The sequence below is a fragment of the Panthera leo genome, chromosome D4, assembly GCF_018350215.1.
Source record: "Panthera leo isolate Ple1 chromosome D4, P.leo_Ple1_pat1.1, whole genome shotgun sequence".
NCBI lineage: Eukaryota > Metazoa > Chordata > Mammalia > Carnivora > Felidae > Panthera > Panthera leo.
The window spans coordinates 93,349,120-93,373,591 of record NC_056691.1 but is presented as its reverse complement, the minus strand read 5'-3'; the positions used below and the strand labels follow the sequence as shown (position 1 = coordinate 93,373,591).

General features: G+C 58.3%; 2 protein-coding genes across 2 annotated transcripts; both read right to left on the bottom strand.

Annotated features, from left to right (window-relative positions):
- Positions 1-7,754: 7,754 nt before the first annotated feature.
- On the bottom strand, positions 7,755-10,856 carry TOR4A (torsin family 4 member A). Its single transcript, XM_042912652.1, has 2 exons — positions 10,368-10,856; positions 7,755-9,642 (listed from the first exon to the last, which is right to left on the bottom strand). The coding sequence occupies exon 2, from the start codon at positions 9,603-9,605 to the stop codon at positions 8,355-8,357; it is 1,251 nt and encodes a 416-aa protein (XP_042768586.1). The 5' UTR covers positions 9,606-9,642; positions 10,368-10,856; the 3' UTR covers positions 7,755-8,354.
- A 1,276-nt stretch (positions 10,857-12,132) lies between these two features.
- Positions 12,133-22,443, bottom strand: NELFB (negative elongation factor complex member B). Its single transcript, XM_042912195.1, has 13 exons — positions 22,138-22,443; positions 21,631-21,794; positions 21,311-21,410; positions 20,649-20,879; positions 18,361-18,546; positions 17,617-17,729; positions 16,963-17,065; positions 16,648-16,743; positions 16,274-16,416; positions 16,055-16,161; positions 13,432-13,573; positions 13,194-13,302; positions 12,133-13,097 (listed from the first exon to the last, which is right to left on the bottom strand). The coding sequence occupies exons 1-13, from the start codon at positions 22,237-22,239 to the stop codon at positions 12,951-12,953; spliced, it is 1,743 nt and encodes a 580-aa protein (XP_042768129.1). The 5' UTR covers positions 22,240-22,443; the 3' UTR covers positions 12,133-12,950.
- Between the last annotated feature and the right edge of the window lie 2,029 nt (positions 22,444-24,472).

Below are 24,472 nucleotides of genomic sequence, written 5' to 3'. Positions count from 1 at the left end.
GTCGTGGGGTGGAGCCCATCAGGGTCTGTGCTGAGCACTGAGCACGGAGCCTCCTTAAGTTTCTCTCTCTCTCTCTCTCTCTCTCTGCCCCTCTCCCCCACTTGCACTCCCTTTCTCTCAAAAAAAAAAATAATTTTTAAAAGGTTAAAGAAAATAATTCTTAAAGCTCAACAAGAAAACAAACAACCTGATTAAAAAATGAGCAAAAGATCTGAGCTGACACCTGCCAGAATAAAGATATACGGACGGCCGGTAAGCACAGGAGAAGGTTCCACATCACATGTCATCAGGGAAAAGCGAATGAAACAAGACACCACTACACACAATGGCAACGAGCAAAGTCCGGAACCTGACATCAAATGCTGGCGAGGACACAGGCCAGCAGGAGCTCGCATCGCTGGCAGGCACGCAACACGGTGCAGCCACTGAAAATGACAGCTGGGCGGTTTCTAGCAAAACTAAACCTGCTCTTACCATGTGACCCAGCAGCTCCTCTGTGTCTGCTCAAACTAGATGAAAACTTCTGTCCACACAAAAACCTGCACCCATACATTTATAGCAGCTTGATCCATAGTTTATTCATAATTGCCAAAACTTGAAAGCCACCAAGGCGTCCTCCAGTAGGTAAACGGATAAACCGTGGTACGTCCAAAGAATGGAATGCTATTCAGCACTAAAAGGAAATGAGCTCTTAAGCCACAAATACACACGAAGGAACTTTAAATGCATGTTGGTAGGTGAAGTGAGTCAATCTGAAAAGGTGACATACTGACTGCATGCTTCCGATGATATGACATCCCAGAGAAGGCAAAACACAGGAACAACAACAAGACCAGTGGTTTCCAGAAGTTAGGAGGGAAAGAGGATAAGTCGGTGGGGTACAGAAGATTTTAAGGACAGTGAAAACACTCTTTATGATAATGGTGGCTATGTATCATTAGAAATTTGTCCAAATCCACAGAATTACAACATCAGGAGTGAACGCTGATGCAAACTAGGGAGTCTGAGTGATAATGGCTTGTCAATGTAGGCTCACCAATTGTAACAAATGCATTACTCTGGTGGGGATGTTCACAGCTGGGAGGACAGGAGTTCCACAGGAAATCTCCACATTCTTCCAATGTTGCTGTGAACCAAAAGCTGCTGTAAAAAAAAAAAAAAAAAGTTTATTTATTTTTTATTTTTTTAATGTTTATTTATTTTTGAGAGAGACAGACAGAGAGTGAGCAGGGGAGGGGCAGAGAGAGAGGGAGACACAGAATCCAAAGCAGGCTCCAGGCTCTGAGCTGTCAGCACAGAGCCTGACGCGGAGCTCGAACTCACGGACCGTGAGATCATGACCTGAGCTGAAATCAAGAGTTGGACACTTAACCGACTGAGCCACCCAGGTGCCCCAATAAAGTCTATTTTTAAAATATCCACTTGAGGGGATCAACAGCAGACTTGAAAAGCCAGAAGAGGGGCACCTGGGTGGCTCAGTCAGCTCAGTTCCAATTCTTGATGTCAGCTCAGGTCATGATCTCACAGTTTGTGAGATTGAGCCCCATGTTGGGCTCTAAGCTGACAGTGCAGAGCCTGCTTGGGATTCTTGCCCTCTCCTTTTCTCTCTCTTCCTCTCTCTCTCTCTCTCTGTCTCTCTCTCAAAATAAACATTTAAAAAAAGAAAGAAAGAAAAGCCAGAAGAAATAATCATCGAACTTGAAGACAGATCAATAGAAATTATCCACTCTGAAGAAGCTAAAAAGGAATGAAGAAAAATAAACAGAGCCTTAGAGACCTGTGAGACATTATCAGGAATATAAAAATGTATATAATGGGAGTCCCAGAAAGAGAGGTAAAAGACAAAGGAAGAAAAAATATCTGAAGAAACAACAGCCCCAAATTCCCAAACTAGATGCAAAATATTAATCTTTACATCAAAGAAGCTCAATGAGATCCACACCTAGACATACCAGACAGAAGACATTGAAAGTCGAAAAGAAAACCTGAAGGCAACAAGAGTGGAAGGGCTTCTGTACTGGGATGTAGTGTGGTGACAGCTGACTTCTTGTCAGAAACAATGAAAACTTGTAGGCAGTGGGATGACATTTAAAAAAAAATTTTTTTTATGTTTATTTTTGAGAGACAGAGAGAGAGTATGAGCAAGGGAGGGGCAGAGAGAGCGGGAGACACAGAATCTGAAGCAGGTTCCAGGCTCTGAGCTGTCTGCACAGAGTCCGACGTGGGGCTCGGATCATGGACTGTGAGATCGTGATCTGAGCTGAAATCAGTCACTTAACCAACTGAGCCACCCAGGTGTCCTAGTGGGATGACATTTTTAAAGTGTCAAGAGGAAAACTGTCAACCAAGAATTCCATATCCATCAAAACCCATCGAACTTATATGCTGAAAACTACAAATGCTGCTGAAAGAAATTAAAGAAGTACTAGATAAATGGAAAGAAATCCCATGTTCATGGATTGGAAGACGCGATATTGTCAAGATGTCAATATGCTCCAAAGTAAACTACCACTTCAGTGTAGTCAAGTTATATGAATCAAACTTCCTACAGTTTTTGAAGAAACGGAAAAGACAGAATTTGGATGTATGTCAACTTACAAAGAGTCCTAAAATAGCTCAATGACTGTGAAAGGCTAGAATCTGGGAGTACATACAGAAGTCATAAACACAAACTGAAACAATCTTTTTCACAAGGGTTATGAGGGTATGCTATAAAAACTTTATGTCAATAAAATTAGACAATTTACATGAATTGGATAAATTCCCAGAAATTCCTAGAAAAACATGAATTATGAAAACTGACTCGCAGAACTGGCATGTTTAATTAAGAATACAGACCTTGAGGGGCACCTGAGTGGCTCAGTCAGTTAAGTGTCCTACTGGCTCAGGTCATGATCTTGCAGTTCATGTGTTGGAGCCCCGCGTGGGCTCATTTTTGTCAGTGTGGAGCCCACTTCAGTTCCTCTGTCCCCCCCTCTCTCTGACCCTCCCCTGCTTCTGCTCCCTCTGTCAAAAATAATTAAAACATTTTTAAGAAATAGAAGCAAGAAGACCCAAGGAGGGCAACTTTTCCCGAAGCCTCCAGAAAGAAGTGCAGTGTTGCTGACATCTTGATTTTAGCCTACTCTGGCCCAATTTGGATTTGTGACCTGAAGAACTCTAAGATAATACATTTGTGTTGTCTCAAGCCACTAAGTTTGTGGCAACTTGTTATGGCATTAACAGAAAACTAGCAATTATACTGATACCAAAGTCAGACAAAGACATCACAAGAAAGTAAAACTTCATACCAATATCCCTCATAAACACAGATGCGTAAGTCCTCAACAAGATATTAGCAAACCGAATCAAGCAGCATATAGGCTTACATACCACGACCAAATGGGATTTGTCCTTGGAATTCAAGGTTGGTTTAACATCTGAAAATAAATAAAATAAAGGACATAAACCGCATGAGCCTCTCAATAAGTGAAGTAAACATTTGACAAAATCCAACACTCACTCAGAAAAACTCTAAACACTCAGATAGAATGAAACTGTTCCATGCCAACAAAGAGCACTACAAAAAGTTCTACAGCTAACATCCTACTTAATGGCAAAAGACTTGATGCTCTGCCCTAAGATCAGGAATGCCACTTCTGGCCAACATTGTACTAGGAAGTTCCAGCCAGTACAATCAGGCAAGAAACAGAAATAAAGGGCATAGAGATTGGAAAGGAAGAAGTAAAACTGCCTTTATTTGCAGAAACATGGTCCCATATGTTGAGCACCCCAAGGAACCCGTACCAAAAAAATCCACAAACGACACAAAAGCAAAAACAAAAACAAAATGAGGACTAATAAACAACTTCCACAGGGTCATAGGATCCAAGATCAATATACAAAATTCAATTTTATTTTTGGGGTACCTGGGGGGCTCAGTCGGTTAAGCGTCCAACTTCCGTTCAGGTCATGATCTTGCTGTTCATGGGTTCAAGCCCCACATTGGGCTCTGTGCTGACAGCTCGGAGCCTGGAGCCTGCTTCCGATTCCGTGTCTCCCCCTCCCTCTGCCCCTCCCCCATTAGCACTCTGTCTCTCTCTGTCAAAAATTAATAAACATTAAAAAAAACTAAACTAAACAAAATTCAATTTTATTTTTATATGCCATCAATGAAGAGCTTGAAAAGAACAGTAACACCATTCCACTGGCAATGACACCAAAAAGAATAACGTACTCAGGAATACCCTGAAGACAGGAAGTGCAAGGCCTGCACGCTGGAAACTACGTGGAAACCACGCCACGGGGCTGAGAGGACTGAAGACGGGAGCCTGAGTGGCTCCAAGACCACGGACTGGAAGCTTCAATATTATCAAGATGGCACTTCTCCCCAAACCGATCGCTAGAGTCAATGCAATTTGTATCAAAATATAGAAATTGGTTTTTGGTTTTTGTTTTGTGTTTTTTTCAGAAATTGGCAATCTGATCTTAAAATTTATCTAGAAGGGCAAAGGACCCAGCCAAAACAATATTGAAAACTAAGAACAAAGTTGAAAGACTCACACTTTCCAGTATCAAAACTAACTATAAAGCTACAGAAATCAAAAGAATGTGATTCTGGCATAAGCACAGACACTTAGATCAACAGAAGAGAACTGAGAGTCCAGAAATAAACACTCATCTTTGTGCCCAATTAATTTTTGACAAAGGTGTTATGATGTTTTCTGTGTCAACTTGGCGAGGCTACAGTCCCCTGTTATTCAAACAAAACTTAATCTAGTTTTAAGTTAAATGTTGTTGTGAAGGCATTTTGTAGATGAGATTAAAGTCCAAAATACGGGGGCGCCTGGGTGGCTCAGTCGGTTAAGCATCCGACTTCGGCTCGGGTCATGATCTCGCGGTCTGTGAGTTTGAGCCCCGCGTCGGGCTCTGTGCCGACAGCTTGGAGCCTGGAGCCTGCTTTCGATTCTGTGTCTCCCTCTCTCTCTGACCCTCCCCCATTCATGCCCTGTCTCTCTCTGTCTTAAAAATAAAATAAACGTTAAAAATTTTTTTTAAAAAAAGTCCAAAATACGTTGACTTTATGTAAAAGAAGTGATCTTATGTGACCTGGGTGGGCCTGATTCGGTCTGTTGGAAAGACTTAGCACAGCTGAGCCTTCCGGGGAAGAACCAATTCCACCTCTGGGAAACGGTGCCAGAGTCCTCGCCCGCCTTTGCCCTTACAGACGTGCCAAGGCAACGTACCAGGGAAAGCATGGGCTTTTCAGTAAGTGGTGCTGGGCCATCGTCATCTCACACCATACATAAAAATTTGCTCAGAATGGTTCATAGACCTAAATAAATGTAAGAGCTAAAACCTTAAAACCATTTAGAATAAAGCATAGGGAAAAATCTTTATGATCTGGGGTTAAGCAAGGAGTTCTTAGATATGACATCAAAGCTGTAATCCATGAAAAAAAAAAACCCTGGTAAGTTTGACTTCATAAAAATTAAAAACTTTTACACTTCAAAAGACATCCCGGGGGCACCTGGGTGGCTCAGGTGGTTGACTGTCCAACTGCGGCTCAGGTCATGATCTCACGGTTTGTGGGTTCGAGCCCCACGTTGGGCTCTGCACTGACAGCTCGCAGCCTGGAGCCTGCTCACAGCCTTGGATTCTGTGCCTCCCTCTCTCTCTGCCCCTCCCCACTTGCGCTCTGTCTCTCTCTCTCTCTCAAAAATAAATAAGAACATTAAATTAAAAAAAAAAACCAACACCAAATCAGACTGGTTAGAGTTGTAAAGTTAGGTGGTTCGAGTATGAAGAAAACAAGGCAGTAATCACGTTGAAAGGTGGGTGTTTATCGCCTGGGGTGGGGAGGAGGAGCTGGTGAGTTTCTAGGAGCCTCGCTGTGTCCTGTTTCTTGACCTGGATGGGCGCTTGCTTTGTGGTAAAACTTTGAATGCATATTTTGCTTTCTACACTTTTCCAGATGCATGTTGTATTATACAACATTAACCCCTCACAATACCAACCAAAATGATACGGTTTTTAGAAAGAAATCTCACAAAAATGACCAAGGCCTGTCCGCAGAAAGTTACAAAGCTCTACTGAAACATGTTAAGTCAGGCTTTCTACAAAGCGTGGCATTGTCATGGGATCACCATTCCCCAAGCTGATCTCTAAATCAGTGCAGTTCCGGTCAAATCCTAAAAGGTTTCCCCAAGAATCGGACAACATCAAGTTCTAAGGAAAAAAGCCCAAGAAGGAGTCAAATAACCTCAAAGAGGATGTCCCGGCAGCTGTCATGACTTCCAAAGACTAACGGGCCACCGGACAGTGAGGTGCTGACCCGCATCCTGGAAACAGTCCGGCAGGAACCCATTTATCACGGAATGGGAACTGCGGAGCATGGAGAAAAGAGGGAGCCAGTTTATAAATAAGTCAACAAAATAAATTTAAACACCAACAAAGAGTAAACATAAACATAATGTCTGGGATGGAGGGTTGAGTGAGAGGACAGGGTTTGAGCACTGGGCACGCGCCCCCTGGGGTGGAGGGGCGGGCGGTCGGCTGACCACGGCGGGCTAACTGGCCAAACGAGGCACCAGGCAGAGTGAGGTCCGGTGTAACTGCCAGCGGACGGAGGGCACAGATGGGACGGCGTGTGCTCAAATAAATATCAACGAGGTGTAAAAAGGCAGGACAACTAGAAGGCACAAAACAAAGTCGCGAGAAGTTCAAGTCTGTCGCTGCGTTGTAGGCGCTGCTTCCCCGCACCGAAAGCAGGAGCGGCGCTGGGGACCTCGGACCTCGGCACTGGACACAGGCTCTTGTCATAGATTCGGCCTTAAAGACATGGGGCTCCTGTCCCCAGCTGCCCAGCAAGTGGGGTCTGGTAGACAGAGCTGGCCACCCCCCCACCAACCCCCTTGGGGAACAAAGCTTCCCAAACGTCGCCCTCCTCCCCCCTGCCCGCCAGTTCTCAGAGCCTCTCTGGCCAGCCCGGCCCCATTCTGCCCTTGATTCCCGGGCCCGGGTCCGCAGGTCCGCGGCACCCGGCCAGCGCGCCCCCCCACCCCTCGGGCTGACCTTGGCCCAGGGCCGCAGACGGCCCCCAGGGCCAGAATGGATGGGCGGTGAGGGGGCTCCCGCCACGCGGGGCCCTTGGGGAGCCGGCCTGGGATGATTCTGAGGTCTGCGGGGATCAGAGGTCATGCTGAGCTCCGACGCGGGGTGGGGTGGGGTGGTGCCGCACAGCCCGGCGCCCAGTCAACTCGAGCTTCGCCTCTGCGGGGCCCTTCCCTCTGCTCCCCGGGTCCCCCTTTGGGATTCGCCGTGGCCGGGGTCGCCGATGACGTGTGTGCACGTGTCCCCGGCCCTCAGGCTGTGTGTGCCCTCCTCCAGGATGAGCTGGGCCTGCTGCGGGGACCGGGCGACAGGGAGTCGAGGGACACGCCCCCGCGACCTCCGCGGCCCGGGCGGACACGCGCGGCCACTGGGCGGCAGCACTGAGGCCATCCCAGGGCGCGGGGGACGCCCTAACCCTCCAGGAGCACACCACCCCCCCACGCGCGCAAACGACGCCCACCGCGCCGGAAAAAGCGACAGGGGTCTGGAAACCTCTGCGGTCGAGTCTAAAGGATCTCTACCTACAGGCCTCCCCCAGTCAGCGACCTGAAGCCAGTTGGTGGCCAGGGCAGGGGGATCCGAGAAGTCAGCGCCCCCCCCCCCCAACTTGGGCCCTGCCATCTACCGCTGGCACCCCGAGATCCCCCCACCTTCCTGAGCGTTCAGGGGATTCCAATGGATCAATTCATTGTGTGTGGACTCCCATCCCCCCATTGCCTCCCAGGGAGCTCCTGGGCCCCAGAGTCCGGGAGAAATCCGGGGAGTCCGTGCCATTCTCCTGGCTGGAGAAGCACCCAGGACTTTGGGCCCACAGGGTGGGGAGGGGGTTGTGGGCGCGGACTGAGAGAGAGAGAGAGAGAGTGTGTGTCTGATGGCTGCTGCAGCCATATCCAGCAGCAGGGGACCAACTAGGTGACCCTGGGAGCTACTTTCTCTGAGGCCATACAGCCTCTGTACGGATGCCTGCGATGAGGGGCACACAGCAGGTCCTTAGGAATGTGGGCTAGGGCCGGGAGGTGGCAGACTGGGGGCACCGATGGAGGAACTGTGACTCGAAGTGGGGGCTCGGAGCTGAGCCCCCCCCACCAGCCTCCCAGCGTGAACCACGGGTTAGGGAGGGCGGTGGGGGCTGTAAACAGATTTATTAGGGGCCTCAGGCAAATCCACAGGGTCCCCTCCCTCCTACTGCCCCCAGTGACCGAGATGTCCCCAAGATGTCCCCTCATGCCCACAAGCGTCCGCCGTGTCCAGCCGGGCCCCTGCTACAAGAGGTTCACCGTGGCCACCACCTGCTTGCAGCCAGTGACGGCGAACTCGCGGCCAGCCACGCGGTAGTACTTGAGCTGCGCGGCCAGGAGCTCTGCCCGGGCCTGCTCCGGGAAGAAGCCCTCCCCGGCCATCTCGTCCCAGAAGCAGCTGACCACGGCCCTCTTGTCCAGCAGCAGCAAGGGCACGATGGCCGCGGCCTGCCACAGCGGGTGCTCGCGGACCAGGAGCGCCCGCAGGCCGGCGCGCAGCTCCTCCTCGGCCCGCACGGCGGCCACCGCATCCCAGTCGCCGTGAGCACCGCGGGCGCCGTCGGGGCGCGGGGACAGCGCGCGGGACGCGTTCTGCAGCACGAAGCGCGTGATTTCCGCGCCGCCCGCGCTGCTGAGGAGCACGTAGATGGCGTTGTGGAAGTGGTGGGCGCGCTGCGGCTGCAGGAAGCCGTGCAGCTCGTCCAGCAGCGCCAGGGGCAGGAGCTCGGCCTCATCCAGCACCACGAGCGGGGTCTTCTCCTCCGCTTCGGCCCGCTCCGCCACGCCGGCCACCAGCCGGGCCAGCTCCTCACGGCAGTCCTGCGCAGCGCGCGCCTTGGGGCAGTGGTGCCGCGCGTGGTACTGCAGCACGAGCGCGCCGTCCTCAAGCACCGCGCGGAAGTGGCGTGCCAGCAGGCGACCCACGTGGCTCTTTCCCACGCCGCTGGGCCCGTGCAGCGCCAGAAGCAGCGGGCGGCTGTGCACGTGCGTGGCCAGGTAGTCCCGCAGCAGCGCCACGATGCGCCCCACGGCGGCCGGCTGCCCGAACACGGCGCGCTGCAGCGCCTTCTCCAGCCCGTCGAGGTCGTAGCGCTGCGCGTTATCGTCCAGGTTCTCGATGGCGTTGAGCACCTGGAAGCCCACGATGGCCACGAGCAGCAGGAGGCAGCGCTGCGCGCGGCTGCGGCGCTCCGCGTGAGGCCGGTACTTGCGCGAGGTCTCCGGGTAGAGCACCACACGGCTGCGTCGGCGCCTCTTGCGCGGCGTCCTGGACGGCGGCTCCGGGCCGTCGAAGGTGAAGAACCGGGGCTGGTCCGGGTCAGCGTGCGGCGCCCCGGGCGCGGAAGCCGACCCCGAGCCGGGCGGCTGGGGGCGCCGCTTGCGCAGGAGGCACACGCGGCGGCGCAGACGGACCACTGCGCGCAGCGGCGCGATCACGCTCGGGCGGGGGACGCCGGGGCCCGCGGCCTCCAGACTGGGCTGGCCGCTGTCCATGGCGCAGGGGCGGCGCTCCGCATGCAGGTCGCCCTCCCTGCAACAGGAAGATGGGGAGGGTCTCCAGACTTCGGCATGGCCGACTGGGACCCTTCCCTGGAGCGACGTCCCTCCTCTGGGAGGTCCCCAGGGAGTGCGGAGCGCGGGGGAAGGGTGACTCCTGGTGCCGGCCTCTCCCCGCTGACCAGGAAGCGGCTCCCCGCAGGGCCCCATGCAAATCTCTCGGGTACTCCCAGGAACAGCCGCGAGCCTTGAGGAAGTGGCGGCGCGGGGAGGGCGCAGCTTATCGGGCAACCACCCGGCTTCCTGGAGAAGTCGGTGCTAGCTGGCGCCAATTAGGGGTAAAGAAGGGTCAAGGCCCGGCCCCGCTGCCCATCCCTCCCTCCCTCCCTCCCGCCCCGCCCGCAGCTCGGCCTGCCAGGCGCCAGGGGCTCTCTGAATCCCAAGTGGGAACCAAGGGGAGCAGGGACCCTGGCACCGCCAGAATCCAGAGACATCCCCCGCGCACTTAAGAACACTTGGGGGGGGGGGGGGTCGATCAGGAACTTCTGCTTTTGAGAATGGGCCCAGGCCTCCCACCCCCCACACCCCCAAAACAGGGATCCTCCCTGCACCCCAGTGAACACACATGGAGTGGCAGCAGAGAGCCCCCAGACACTAGTAGGGTGGGGTGCAAAGACAAGAGCCAGAGGAGGAAAAGGGCCATTGAGGAGACAGAGCTGAAGAAAGGACTGATGCCCTGGTCTCCAACCCACCCCATACCTGCAGCTGAGTCAAGTTCCTGCTGGCCCCCAGCCCACCAAGGGCAGCCCCCTGCAGAGGCCAGATGCTGAGGCCGCAACTCAGGACACAGAAAATACCAGCTTCCTGTCGAGGGTCCCGATGGGGTCAGGGGCCTGGCTGGCAAGCTCAGGCCTGGAGGGGTAGCAGCACCTGCAGGTCCCGGGAGCCTTAGGTCGGGAGGAAACTCTGGGGAGGTTTCCGCTTCTGTGCAAAGGAAGTGAGTCAGGGGTGTGGCAAGTGGGCGGGACTTAGGCTGGATGGAGGCGCCTATGGAGAGCCTGGCTGGCTGGCCCAGGTCCCCTGGCTGGCCATCAGGTCACCTACCCTCCTCAGCCCTGCAGCCCTCCTGGCTGTCCAGGCCCAGGTCACCTGGCAAGGCTTGGGGCATCCCCTCCCCAGAGGTCCCACAGACTCCTGCATCTCAGTCTAGCTTCCAAGGAACCCCTGCCTCCCCAGGGGCACTGGCACCTGATCCCCCACATGGAGCGGAGTAGGGCAAGAGCAGAGAGGGGGGGCCGGGCCCCTCTGCCCAGCTGGGTGCCCCCAGTCCCTTCCTATTCCCCTCTCCCCCACCTCCCTCCCCTCCCCTCCTGACCCCAACCTGGGGTCATTTCGTTTTCCCCTCCTCCCCTCCCAGGGACTGGGGCTCCATCCCATCTCCCTCTCCTCTTCCCCTGCAACGCCCCCTCCCCCACCCCCCCCCAGCCTAGAGCCCTCCCATCCCAAGGATAACACACTGGAACAGAAATTCTAGCCCTGGGGTTAGACCCCCATGTGTAGCTCAGGGTCCTGGTCAGGGAGCAAATTTACCAAGAACAACTTACCAAGAACAAAGGACCTAGGCAAAGAAGTGGCAGGTGGGGGCTTGTGTGGCCCTGCCCCCCGCCCTAGTCCCATCTCTGCACAGTCGGCCTTCCTGAATGACCTTCTGCTCTTCTCATTCTGACTGACGGAGCTGGGCCCTTCTAAGCCCAGAAGCACCTCTCCTGGGCCCAGACCCGTCTGCAGCCCTCCCTAAGACTGGGCCCATCAAGCAGTCCGGCTAGTCTGGTGCTGCCTCCCTCAGTTCCCGAGCCCTTCGGCCGTCCTGCCTGTGGTCCCTCAACCTCACCCCCTTAGCCTCCCTTTGCCCACACACTGCCTCTGTCCCCTCTCCTAACTCTTCTTCGCCTCACAGTGGCACCAGGCACGTCGTGCATCAGGGAAGTGTTGGTCACGGGCTGGAGAGTTCCCACTGTCTCCAGAATATGGGATTCCCAGGCCTCTGGTGATGCATGTTCCCGCCGGCCCTTCAGTCTGGTGCCCTCGGGCAGGGTCACTGCTTCTCTACATCCTCCCATCCAGCCCTGGGGCCTGGCTCCCAGGACCGGCTGCCCTCCTCTGTGCAGGGGCAGGTGCGTGCGGCCTTGGGCCCCCTACCCACCACGTGGCCTGGCAGTACTCTCGGCCTTCCTGGGGCCAGTGGGGGGGAGGGGGAGGACACTGTCCAGGCCCTCCCCACACCCCACGATCCCAGCATAGGGGGGTGGGGTTGGGGTCCTGCCTGAATCTCTGCTTCCTAAGGAAAAAATGGAAAGGGACTACCCCTCAGCACGTGCACCCACAGACGTCTCCCCCTGCTCCCAGGGGCAGGGCCAAGCATCCAGACCGTGGCCCCCAAAGCAGAAACGTCCTTAAGAAGATACCTGCCTACTTATACTACATCCACCCCTCAGGCGTGCCCATAAACAGCGCACCCACTGGATTTACCCAAACACCTTTTATTTACATAAGTCAAAGTCTCACTGTGCAACAGTCCCTCACTTGGCCAAGTGCGGGTGCGACTAAGAGGGAGCACACCCCTCCAAGGGTAAACTGGGGCAGCCAGTCGGTGGCCTGGGCTTTCCTCAGCCACACCTGCTACATGGGCGCTGCTGGCCAGTGGGGGAGCAACTTCCTGCCTGTGGGGCTCTCGGTCAGCCAGCCGGTCCCGGGTGAAACACTCAGACGCTCCTCGGAAGCCAGGTTCGTTCTGCAGATGACCGGACTCCGCACACTGCATGATTCTGCCCGTCTGTGCCAACAAGGCTGGGCCCGCCCCTTCCCCTTGGCTCCGCATCTGTCCCCCTCCCACCCTCGCCCCACGGAAAACAGGTGGCTTTTTCCTAATTCCAACTACTGCCAATCTGCCTCCCCTCCCACAACACGAGGCGGCAACCAGCCAGAAGCTTCCACGGCCTGGAATGAGTTCAAGCGGCCAGGAGGGGCAGAGCAGACCCAGAGCCGTGCTCCACAGAACCAGACGGGGACCCACGAGGAGCGAAAACACGATCCCGTTCCCGTGGACAACACACACCTCCCAGGACCCAGTTCGTGGGGAGGCGGAGGCGCAGAAGGGGGCCCCACGCGCAGGAGGTCCCAGGGTGGGGGGTGCTCCGCTCGGCCAGCCCCAGCCCCCCTAGCGGCCTGCCCGCCCCCAGGAGAGACGGGGGTCCCGTGCTTGCAATGGCAGGGGAGCTCCTCCTGGCCGGCCACGGCCCCACCGGGGGCCCTGCCCAGTCCCAAGCAGCCCCAGGTGAAGGCTCAGAGCCCAGCCGGAGTGGACACGGCGGGGAGGGGCAACTCCAGGGCCGGAGTCTCTGCGGCCTGGGCCGGGCTGGGCTTCCGATGCTCCAGCTGCTCTAGCCGCTCACCGAGCTGAGAGTAAAGTTCCTTCACGGCCTCTCCGCTCTGCAGGGGGGAAAGTGCGTGGTTCGGGGCAGCCCCTCCCCCCCGGGGCCGCCTGGGGGCGGGGCGGGCGGCATAGGCCATGGGCAGGGCACCCACCTGGCCCGTGGGCTCCAGCGCCTTCCGCAGGGCGTCCAGCCTGGACGGGGCCACCCGGTGGTGCAGGTGGATGAGGAGCCTCAGCACGTGGCGCTGCACGTTCTCCTTCCTGGAAGAGGCCACAGCAGCGCGGCGGGTGGGCGGGGCCCAGAACCGACCCCTCCCCGCTGACCCCCCCGCCCCGGAGGTGCCACAAGCGCGCCCCGAGCCCCGCAGGGTGCAGGCGGGGGGTGGGCACCTGGGCGAGGCCGTGAGGAGGAAGCCATCGAAGAGGCTCCTGCAGAAGTCCTCCAGGGCAAACTCGTCGGCCAGCAGCGCCAAGTTCCCCATGAGCAGGTGCAGGAAGATGTCCCCAAACGCCAGGTCGCCAAAGGTCTCCACTGCAAACACAGGCGTCAGCCCCGCTCAGCCCGCCGCCCCCGCCCCTGGATGGGCGAACGGGGAGGCCGCGGAGCAGCAGCGCCCCCTGAGGACGGGGTGCCCGGTTTTTCCTGCAGCCGGAACCGGGGCCTGCACGACGAGGAGGCAGAGAAGCAGGGCTGTGGGGGTGAGGGTCGGGGTGGGGAGGGCACGGGAGCCTGCTGCCCGTGGTTCTGCCCCATGGCCAAGGGACTTTGGACTAAGTGGACTCGAGAAGAGGGAGAAACTGAACAGACTGGAACTAGAAAAGAAACAGGAAAGAGCCACGACACCGGCCCCTGAGTTCTACCAGACTGCGACCTACGTGGTTCAAGAAAGACAACAGAAGGAAAGATTTTCATTTTTTGAAGCCACAGACTCCAAAAACTAAAATAATAAAAAAAACAAAAACAAAACAACCTAAAATAATCAGCAAAGGTTAACTACCAACGTATCTCACCGATGACCAGAGACAGAGTGCACAGCAAACAAGGCCGACGACCCAGCTGGAGGGCAGCAGGTCACGGTGGGGGGGGGAGACACATATGGGGACACAAGTGCCACAGCAGCCACTAGAGAAGTGCTGACAGGGAGCTGTGACCATGGCACTATCTGAGCCCCAGGCGCCACTGAATGCCACGGGGAGGCCCGGGCACCATCAGATGCAGCCGGGCTGTGCTCCCACCACATGTGACCAGAGCCCCCGCTGACCTCACAGCCGGGGGCACTTTACAGGACACTCAGGCAAGGGCACGGTCGCCACCCCAGGGAACACCGCCAGCAAAGTCCCTAATGGGAAACAAATGCCCTGGTTCCAACCCTTCCCACAGAACCCTCCAGACAAGGAGAAACACGAAAGGCAGCAAGGGGACACGAGGGTGGAGGGGAGACGCTAGTTGGAGCCCTGACTTGAACTAACCACCCACATCAAATGTCACGTGACAACGAGAGATCCGTGGCCACCGTCGGGCCCTGGACCCAGACGCGACCACAGCACCATTCTTTTGTAGAGACACCCGTCAAGTCCTCCGTGGGTTTACGTCCAGACCATCATCCGGGGGACGAGCGGCGCACACGGACCCCCATGCAGCAGGTGAGAGGCACTGGGCTTCACCACGCTGCGCTCTTTGCTTGTAACGTCATCAAAAACCCCCACGATAAAAAGCTAAAAAATAAACAGAAAGGAATTTTTAAAACTGACATCTGATCTTACTGGCACCCGGCAATGACAGAAGAGGACAGCGTACCCATCCTGAGCACAAGGAAAGATCTGAGGCCCAGCGCCCCGGGCAGCAGCGCGTGGCTGGGAGACACCGGTGCAGTGTGGGAGGCAGGGAGGGAGGCGCGCTCCCTCACCGGATGCTCCCGACGCAGGCAGGACACCCCGCTTCTGGCTGACACCGTTAGACACGAGAAGGAAACAAAGGCACTGAAATGAACTGGAACGATGAGACAAACCCGAACGGCACCCTTGGAAGTCTCCAGGCTCCAGCCCCTGTGGCCCTGTGACACGTCTACATGTGGACATGCTACCTCACGTGGAAAGAAGCCCTACGACAGGAGACGACACCGCGTGACCCAGGTGGGCCCGACAGCATCACAGGGAGGCGGGAGGCAGGGGGCCAGACTCAGAGGGATATGCGGGCGGGAGGAGCTGGAAGGGTGAACCGCGAGACAAAGTCAGGAGCCGGGATGCAGGCGGCTCCTAGAAGCTGGAGGAGACCAGGAGGCAGATTCTCCCCAGAGCCTCCGGAAGGAGCCAGCCTCGCCCACACCTTGTCTGTAGCCCCGGGACACTCGCTTCACCCTTCCGGCCTCCAGAGCGAGAAGAAAATAAGTTCGTGCCGTTCACGTACATGGAAACTAGATACGAAGTGAGATGCACAAATAGCTTCCTTCCTAAAGAAAACACGGGAAATGTAACACGGGCACCACCCTCAGACGTGTCAGTGACCCAGAAATGCACTTGGCCGGGAACGTGCAGGATCCTTATGAAGCAGCCTCAACACCCCAGACGTGAGCCGAGCCAGCAGAGGCCCCTGGGTCTGGGCAAGCGTGGGAAGGCCAGGTGCTCCCCAACACCCTTCTCCTTGCCTCCACCTGCAGCTTACTATTGAAGGGGTCCACTCAGGCCCCACCATGAAGCAACCGGCCCCCTGGCCCCACATAGCCAGAGACCGTCGGGGGTGAGCTCTCTCAATCGTCTGAGGCCTTGAGGGGCTCCACCTCCCTCGCCAGTTAGGAGCAAATCACGGTAGCTTCTCCACCACAGCCAAAAAGATGCTTTCGCAAACGGTGACAATGGCGAAGGCTGTCCGTGAAACTCCCAAGCTGAGCTGCCCCCACCCCTGCACCAGAACCACCTGCAGAAGACAAAGACGGAGAAGCGCGCCGAGCCAGCCCCTCAGTGCTGGGACAGGGCAGGAGCCCGGGGCCCGGCACGGCCGCCTGCCCGCACTCACCCAGCCCCGGCAGCAGGCGCAGGAGCGCGTTCTTGTTCCTCTGCTTGGTGATGTGCAGCACGTAGTACAGCCCCACCTCGCAGGCCATGCGGTGCTCCTGCAGGAACCTGCGCGCCCGGCGAGGACAGGTCACCCCTGGGCGACGCCCTCCGCACAGCCTCCGTGGGGAGCTGGGGGGCGGGGGCGCGGCACGCCCACCCGTGCCCACGGGGCCCATACTTGGTGAAACTCTCCGGGAGCGTGTTCGGGTACATAACCGGGGCTTTCTCCTCAGCCGGCAGCTTCTGGTCCACGTTGAAGGTGTGGTCGTCGACCACGAAGGACATGAGCATGGGCAGGAACCTGGTGATGAGCTCCACCTCCTAGGCCAGAGAAGACCCAGGAGCGGTCGGGCACAGCCCCACCTTTGTCCTGCAGGGACCCCGCCCCTCGCCCGCCTCCCTCGAATCCACCTTTTTCTGACATCAGCCAGCCTGAGGGCCTGTCCCTCCTTCCCACCTCCCGAGACCCCGCCCTGCTGATCTCCCGAGGCCCCACAGACCCTCTCGAGGAAGGAGGAAGCGGTGGAAACCATCCCACCCGCGTCCCGTTACCATCTTGGGCTCCTTGAAGACCTGGCTGTCAATCATGTCCCATGCCCCCTGGCCCAGCGCCAGCAGCCTGAGCAGCAGCAGAAGATCGGGACTGTCCTGTGGGAAAACGAAGGCCTCAGCACGTGCTCACCCAAGGCTCCCCTCCACTGAAATCACTCGTTGCCTGGCAGGGCCCTTGTGCCACGGCCAAACCCTTCGGCTTCCCCCGTAGCCCCCACGGCACCCACCGCCCATCGGGAGTGCTGTCATTCGGCCGGCACGGGCCTGGCCACACACCCACCCAGAAGGCAGCGTGCAGCCAGCCGCCGCGCTCACCCTAGGCAGGGTCTCCTGGCCGACCAGCTCCTGCAGGTGCCTGACGGTGCTCAGCGACAGGGTGTTGATGGCAAAGGGGTCACACAGGATCATGGACAGGTCCCTGTGAGGATGAGCACACTGCTTCGACACGGCGCGGCCACGGGCGGGCTGCCCTGGCCGCTGTCCTGGGGGGAAGGGCCCTCCACACAGAGCAAGCCCACCCACCCGACTGCCCTGTGCTTCTTCGGCCCAAAAACTTGATGTTTGCAACTTATCCTTAACTTGCTCAAAATACTGAAGGGCTTTAAAAGTTTTTTAAAAAATTAAGCCCCCGTTTTGGTTCTGAGGACCTGCCCCCGATGCCGTGAGCTCACGAGGGCCCCACAGAGATGGTCGCAGAGAGAAAGAGCTGCAAAAGAGAGCTCGACAGAGCCGGTCCCGCCAGCGCAGCGGCCCTGGGACGGCGCTGACCACCCACCCCGGACGCAGTCAGGCCCCGGCTCACCGAAACTCTGATAGCCTCGGCCCCAGCAGCAAGGTCTCAGCCGTGTGCACGAGCGCCAAGGCAGCTCTAAACCACACTGGAAGCAACTGCAGACACAGCCTGCTCATCCGGACACCTGTGGACAGGACCCTGGGGGCTGGGGGCACCGGCACAAGGCTGACCCTTACCCTAGGACTTGCTCCTGCCCCTTCTTCACGCCGTCAAGAAACCCCTGCAGCTCTCGGGCTCTCTTGCTGTCCACAAACCGCTCACGAATGCAGGCATCCAGGCACCAAGTAAACTGTGGGGAGGAAGCACAGCCGGGACACGGTCAGAGACCGCGGCCTCCAGACGGCTCCCGTGGTCACCGCTCAGCTGCAGCCACCACCCCGAGCCTCACGTCGGCAACAGGACCCGCAGCCTCACGTGGTCCGGGCCCGGTACGGCGCAAAGGCACACGGGCCTGAGGTCCCACATCCCCAGCAGGCCAGGTGGTGCTCGGAGCAGGCGGTATTTGTGCTCTGTTCTCAAGGGGGTCTCCCTGGCAGCCCCCACTGCGGGACCCTGATGCCGCGCAGCCCCCCGGACCTAACGCTGTCTGGGGCTGCACAGCATCCGTGCGGGAGACAACAGCGGCACAGAAAGCCCCATCCCTGGAGCACACAAGTGGCCCCTGAGGGCTCTGGAGCAGGGGAGGGACAGCGGCCCAGGAAAGACCAGAAAAGGCTACAGCAGGGGAATAAACAGCAGGCGAATACGGCAGACGCGGGGCCAGTGGCTCTGACTCAGGTGCCCCTAAGCCTGGGCAGCAGAGGGGGTGTGGGGGCTGGCACACGGCTCGTGGCCGGGTGGGCGGCCAGAGCCCTGAAGGGGAGGAGCCGGAGGGAAGGGGAGGAGCCGGAGGGAAGGGGGCGGGGCGGGCGGGACGCCACCTTATGGCAGGGGTCCACGGAGCAGATGTCCCCGACGTCCAGCTCGTGCAGGGACATGAGCAGCTCGGCCCGCAGCGTGCAGTAGTGCACGTTCCGGGTCCGCAGGAAGAGGGTCCGCAGGAACTGTAGCACCATGTCGTACAGCTTCACGTTCTTCCCCACCATCTGCGTCAGCTTCTGCACCACCTGGGGGAGGAGACCCGGCCTCGGGGTCACGACAGCCACGGGGGCAGGACCGCCCCAGCCCGACCCTACTCCTTCCTGTGCGGGCCGTACCCAGAGTCTCCTCTGTCACGAGACGCCAGCTCTGTGTCAGATGGTGGCAACCCTGGATCCCACAGACCCCGAGAGGCCATCGGCCTAGGACCCCAGCCTCCAGGGCTGCCCATCAGCTGGCACAGGAGACTGGGGCACCGGTGAGAGACGCTGGCCACTGCAGCCCCGCCAGGGCTGCCTTGCTCCCTGCGTCCTCCCATGTCGAGCACCTGTACCCCTTCCTCGGCAGGGACCACCCGTCTCTGCAGCCCACACCCCGCGCGGAAGTCTCCGGCAGCCTCCACCAGCGGGAGGGAGCACGGCTCACCGCGCGACCGTGAGCAGGAGCCAGGCCTCTTGCTCTGATGGTGGGAAGCAGACAGGACGAGCTGGGGTAAGAGACGCCACAGCGCCCCAAAAGCCACCAGGCTGTACACAGTGCGTGCAGGGGGGGAGCAGGGACAGAAGCAGTGAGCGCCCGCCAGGCAACCTCGAGGGCCCCCAGCAAGGCCTCTTCAGCAGGCCTCAGGGACCCTGACGCACAGAGCGGACCCGGAGCACAACCCACATCTCAGCACGCGGGCAGCTCCGGTGTGGACGAGAGCGGACACGTGCCTGCCCTAACCACAGCCCAGGCCCACCTCGCCGCGAACGGGAGGCAAGGCGCAGGCCGCTGGGCACGGAGCTGTGGCCCTAGTGGCCGACCCACACCCTGAGGACCGTGGGCGCCACACACACCTGCTACAACCCCCGCCCCCGCAGTGGTGAAGGACGCACAGGTGGGAAGGACCCAGGCCGACAAGAGCAGCAAGAGACCACAGGCGGGAAGTATCGCCGCAACCACCGGCCAGGTTTGGGGAGAAAGCCTTAGGTCAGATCCCACTTCAACCAAACACACAACCCCAGGCGAGAAAGCTGAACAAGGAACCAGCAAGACGGCCCCGCACCACTCGACCTGGACCTGGCGGCCTCCACCGTTAGGCCGTCGTGCCGGAGCACGTCAGGCAACTGCAGTGGCCCCCAACTCACTGCAAAAAGCCAAAGTGTCCACGGTGGCCTCCGGCCCTCCCGAGCTCACCGCCCCCCGCCGCACACACACTCACCTGCTGGCTCTTGGTTCCAGCCACATCAGCCTTGTCTTCCCACACGGCCAGCCTGCTCCCCTTCAGAGCCTGTGCTCACACCCCAGCCTGGCTCCTCTCCCTCACCCCCAGAACCCAAGCTGCCCGGCTCTGCCTTGCCTTGCTCTGTGACCTCATGCCTCGACCCTCCACTCCTCTGGGTGCCCAGCATGTGACATTTACTGCGGAGCATCTGCTCCCTTACAAACTGCAAGTGCCCCCAGCAAACAGCCTGACCCCCAGAGTCACCGAAGGGTGCAGGCACTTATGGCGGGAAATCAGAACTCAAGAAGCATTCGCTCGTCGGAGTGAGGAACGGATCCGACGTAGAAAGAAAAGACGGGCGCCTGGCTGGCTCAGGTGGAAGAGCACGGGACTCTTGATCTTAGAGTTGTGTGTTCGAGCCCCACGTTAGGTGCAGGGATAACTGAAAAATAAAATCCTTAGGGGTGCCTGGGTGGCTCAGTTGCTTAAGCGTCCAACTTTGACTCAGGTCATTATCACACAGTTTGTGGGTTCGAGTGCCGTATCGGGCTCTATGCTGACAGCTCAGAGCCTGGAACCTGCTTCGGCTTCACATTCTGTGTCTCCCTCTCTCTCCACCCCTCCCCCACTCGTGCTCTCTCTCCCTCTCAAAAAAAAAAAACAAACAAACAAACAAATAAAAAGTATTAAAAATAAAATCTTTAAAAAAAAAGAAAATTTCCCAGAGCCAGGACGACACAATGAACTTAACCAGAAAGGCCTGCCGACTCACAGAGCACCAAGGACATAAAACCAGAGAGGTCCACGTTAGGCACCACATCACAAAGACCCCCAACCACACGTACAAGCCCACCCCTCCCAGGGGCACAACGACTGAAATGTGCACGGGGGTGGGAAAGAGGGTGGTCAGGGGGCCCCGTGCCCCACCTCGCCCTGGCGCCTCGTCTTTGGGGAAGGGCTGAAGAAGTTGTGCAGGACGGAGAGCTCGGTGCTGAAAAGCGCACTCTCCTTCTCTAGGATGTACTGCTTCAGGAGCGGAGAAACTTCGTCGCCAAACAGTGCCTGGTTGTCCTGCCAGATCTGCCGCTTCACCTCCACAGCACAGGCCCGGTACAGCTCCTTGTCGGCCATCACCAGCTTCAGCTTCTTCTCCGGAACCTACAGGACCGTATCGGCCACCTGTGAGCCGCACCTGTGCCCCAGGGATCTCCCTCAAGACGGGTCAGGAGGCCTCAGCTCCCCCAGCAGAAACCACCTCAACCCAGACCCACCAACAGGGATGCCTGTGACTGGACGACCCCAGGCCCCAGCAGATGTAAGCAGCCAAGCTGAACACAGACAGTTCTTGCCGAGTCGCCATGGGTCCCACAACCCTATTCACACACCAGGCATCAGTCTCCGTGTGGCTTGTCAGGGAAAAGCCAGCACAGAGAACATGCCCCAGGGCTGCTCGGGGTTTGGGCAGGCAGCTCAGGGGGGACCCCCCCCCCCCAGAGCTAAGGTGCCAGCTTGACGAAGCACATGCGCGATGTCCCCAAGTAAGGGCTCGTGCAGAGAGCGCCCTGAGCATGTGGGCCCACGGTTTTTACCTTGGGCAAATGTTTCATGACACACATCACCACTGGCTGCAGGGACGGCATCTTCACCAGAGAAAAGCTCTTTTCTAGAAGATCTTCCAGTTTCTTATACCTGGAAAGGCTCGTGTGACTAAAGGAGCAGCACAGGACCCAGTCTGAAGCAGCTGTCTGTCCCCAGACAGATGACAGATGAGGGTATAGGTTTCCACGGGCGGGGCACTCGAGTAAAGGCCCCCTTTTCGAGCGGGGGTGTGTAGCCAAGGGGACGCTAAGTGCTGCTGAGTCCGTTCCAAGGCTGGGAAGGGGCCTGCACATGTCACCTGCCCACCTACCTTTCCTCAGCCTTCCCCTCTGAGGCAATGGCGGACACCCGCTCCAGCAGCTTGTCCCGAAGCTCGTCAAACACCGACTGGTGGAACTCCAGCCGAGGTGTCCCATGCAGGTCCAAGAAAGGCAAGGCCGACTGCAGGGAGGGCAGCAGCACGCCATTCTCTGTCTGAGGAAACAGAGGCCGGGGGGTGGGGTGGGGGGTCGATTTTACTTATTGGGCTGGGCTCATGGGGAGGCGACAACAGAAACTTCGGTCGCTGCTACACCTGGCCAGCACCCCGGATGCCTTGAGTACCTAAGAAGGCAAGGATGCCTCCCAGCAGCCCTGGTTGCAAACCAGGGTATATATATACATAACGGCAAACCCCGGTACCCAACCAGATGTCCATCAGCGGGGAACCAGCTCAGGGCACCCGCTTCCTCCATCCGCGGGACGGACATCTGCCCACTTCCCCCGCGCCTCCGGCAGGACTCACGCCCAGATCGCCGGCCTCCCCACCGGGGCCCACCTGGAACTGCTCGATGGCCTTGAGCGGCTCCGTGCAGTTGGTCAGCGTCTCCTTCAGGTCTTCGCCGTTGGCCACGCCCAGGTCCTGCAGCCCCGCGAACATGGCCGAGGCCCCGGCGCCCGCCCGGCTCGGCGCCCCATCCCCGCCGCGCTCCCCTGGCGCCGGCGCGGTCGCCGCAGGTCCCCCCGAAGTCCGCTCGCTCGGGCCTCGGGGACCGCCCGAGCTCCGCTCCCCGGCGCCCTCCAGCTCGGCCAGGTCCCGCCCGCAGCGCGGCTCCGCGGGCACCGCAGCCGCCCACTTCCGCCCTGCGAGGCCGGGTCCGCCGACCGACCGGTCCCCGGGAAACACTGCGACCGCCACGCAGAGGTTCCTGGGAGCGGCGTCGCGCCCGGCTCCAAGCTCAGAGGACGTGAGCGGAAGCTGTGCTCGGGCGCGGCGCTGGCTGTCGACGGGAATCCCGCCCACCTGAGCCCCACCCCAACCCCGAGGCACCAGCCCGCCGCTCTTTTGCGGCCGGACCTCGAGGCGTGTGCTGCGTCTGACCTCGTCCTCCTCTGGGGGCACAGCGGGGTGCTGCGGGGCACTTGAGGGTGGGGGAACCGGGGAAGGGGGCTGGACACCGGAGAAGGGGTGCTGCCGGCGGGGTTGGCCTGCTTTATGAATTTGAGCACTGACATTTTAACCAAGTATATTTTATGTTTATAACCATGAACAATCCTGCTGTTGACCTCACAGCAGCCTTTTGACTGTGAAAATAGTTTTGCTTCAAGGAAAGGAGCATTCGGCCCTGGAAGCTCCCTGCCCCTGGGCCTCACCAGGTGCTCGACCCTCTCTCTCCCTGGAACTTGACTCCCTCCTTGTCAAACCCGGACAGGGATGAAGTTCACAGCACAGGGTTGTTGCAAATGCGACTCAAATCTAAGTGTGCCTCCAGAGGTGCCTAACAGAGACCTAGGAAGAGACCTGGGGGCAAAGTGGTATCATGACCAAGGATGGCTATACTCATCACCATGAGCATCTAACCCCAAGTTCACCCAAGGTGGTGGGCCCTCAGGCTGAGGTGTCCATCCTGACTGCGAATTCAAGTTTCAGCTGTCATGGTGTCCCTTGTCCCTTGCAGCGCAAGAAGCTCACACGAAGTCAGTGGCCACTGCCTGGTCTGCACCCTCCCTCGGCTCCTCCTTGCTAAGTATGCAAGCCCCTGGACCCAGCAGTCAGCCCTCTGCAGGCTCTCACCTCACCAGTTCACCTCCGTTCATCCGAACAGCCCTGTATCCTCCCAAGCTTGGCCACGCCAAACATCACACCCTCTCCCTTTTTGTGTGCGTTGGCTTCTGAGGTTTATCCTGCTAGAAATTCCCTCACATTGCCCAGCAAACTCTTGATTTTTCTTTTTAATGTTTATTTTTGAGACAGAGCGTGAGCCGGATAGGGGCAGAGAGAGGGAGACACAGAATCTGAAACAGGCTTCAATCTCTGAGTTGTCAGCACAGAGCCCGATGTGGGGCTCGAACCCATGAACCCGCAGGATCATGACCTGAGATGAAGTCGAACGCCCAACCGACTGAGCCACCCAGGCGCCCCTTGATCATCTTTGAAAGTTAATTCCTCTACTGCTTCCTCCAGGAAGCCCTCCCTCCTCAGCCCAGCTACAGGGGATTGCTCCATCCTTCCTGCTAGTCCCACTTCTGACTTTGAGCACTAGGGGTTGCCAGTGGCGCAGCAGCAAGCAGAGCCCCCTGAGCCAAGTTCCCAAGACCAGGACTCTCACAGCTCTGTCTCTGTTGCCTGCTGCCTGAGCTGGTCAGCCCGGGGCCCTGGGACGGCCATCTGCAGTCCCACTGCTCCGATTCCCAGGGGTGCTGGCACTCAAGCCCTAGAAGAGGTCACAGGTGGGCTGCATTCAGACCCCCTGGGCCTTGGCCCCCCTGCAGAATGGGGCGATGTCCACACCACAGGAGCAGCTGTTGCAGTGCCTTTTTGAAGGGGTCAAGCTCTGGCCCAGGACTTGGGTGGCATAGGGGGGAATCCCTGGAGGAACTGGTGCAGTCACCACCGGCTGCAGTGAGGCCCTTGGAGGGAGGCACTCTTGGCGACAACCCCTCGGTAGAAGGGCAGGTTGCTGCCGTGGGCAAGCGCAGGGCCCTAACAAGTGAAGGCCCAGGAAGTCTGTTGGCTGTGGCGTGGCCCGCACAGCCCCAGGCGAGTTCATAGGGTCTTTGGTCAGGAGCTGAAGGATGTAGAGCCAGGCCCTGGCAAGCTGGTCCCCTGGGTCCTCCCTGGTGGCTGGGCAGGCTTTGGGTGGGCTGGCAGCTGCACCAGTCTGCCAGGTAGC

Coding starts and splice junctions, on each gene's coding strand:
- TOR4A (XM_042912652.1), bottom strand. CDS start 9,605: ATGGACAGCGGCCAGCCCAGTCTGGAGGCCGCGGGCCCCGGCGTCCCC.
- NELFB (XM_042912195.1), bottom strand. CDS start 22,239: ATGTTCGCGGGGCTGCAGGACCTGGGCGTGGCCAACGGCGAAGACCTG. Junction 20,880..21,310: donor TCATGAAACATTTGCCCAAG/GTAAAAACCGTG, acceptor ACGGTCCTGTAG/GTTCCGGAGAAGAAGCTGAA. Junction 16,744..16,962: donor GCCAGGAGACCCTGCCTAGG/GTGAGCGCGGCG, acceptor GTTTTCCCACAG/GACAGTCCCGATCTTCTGCT.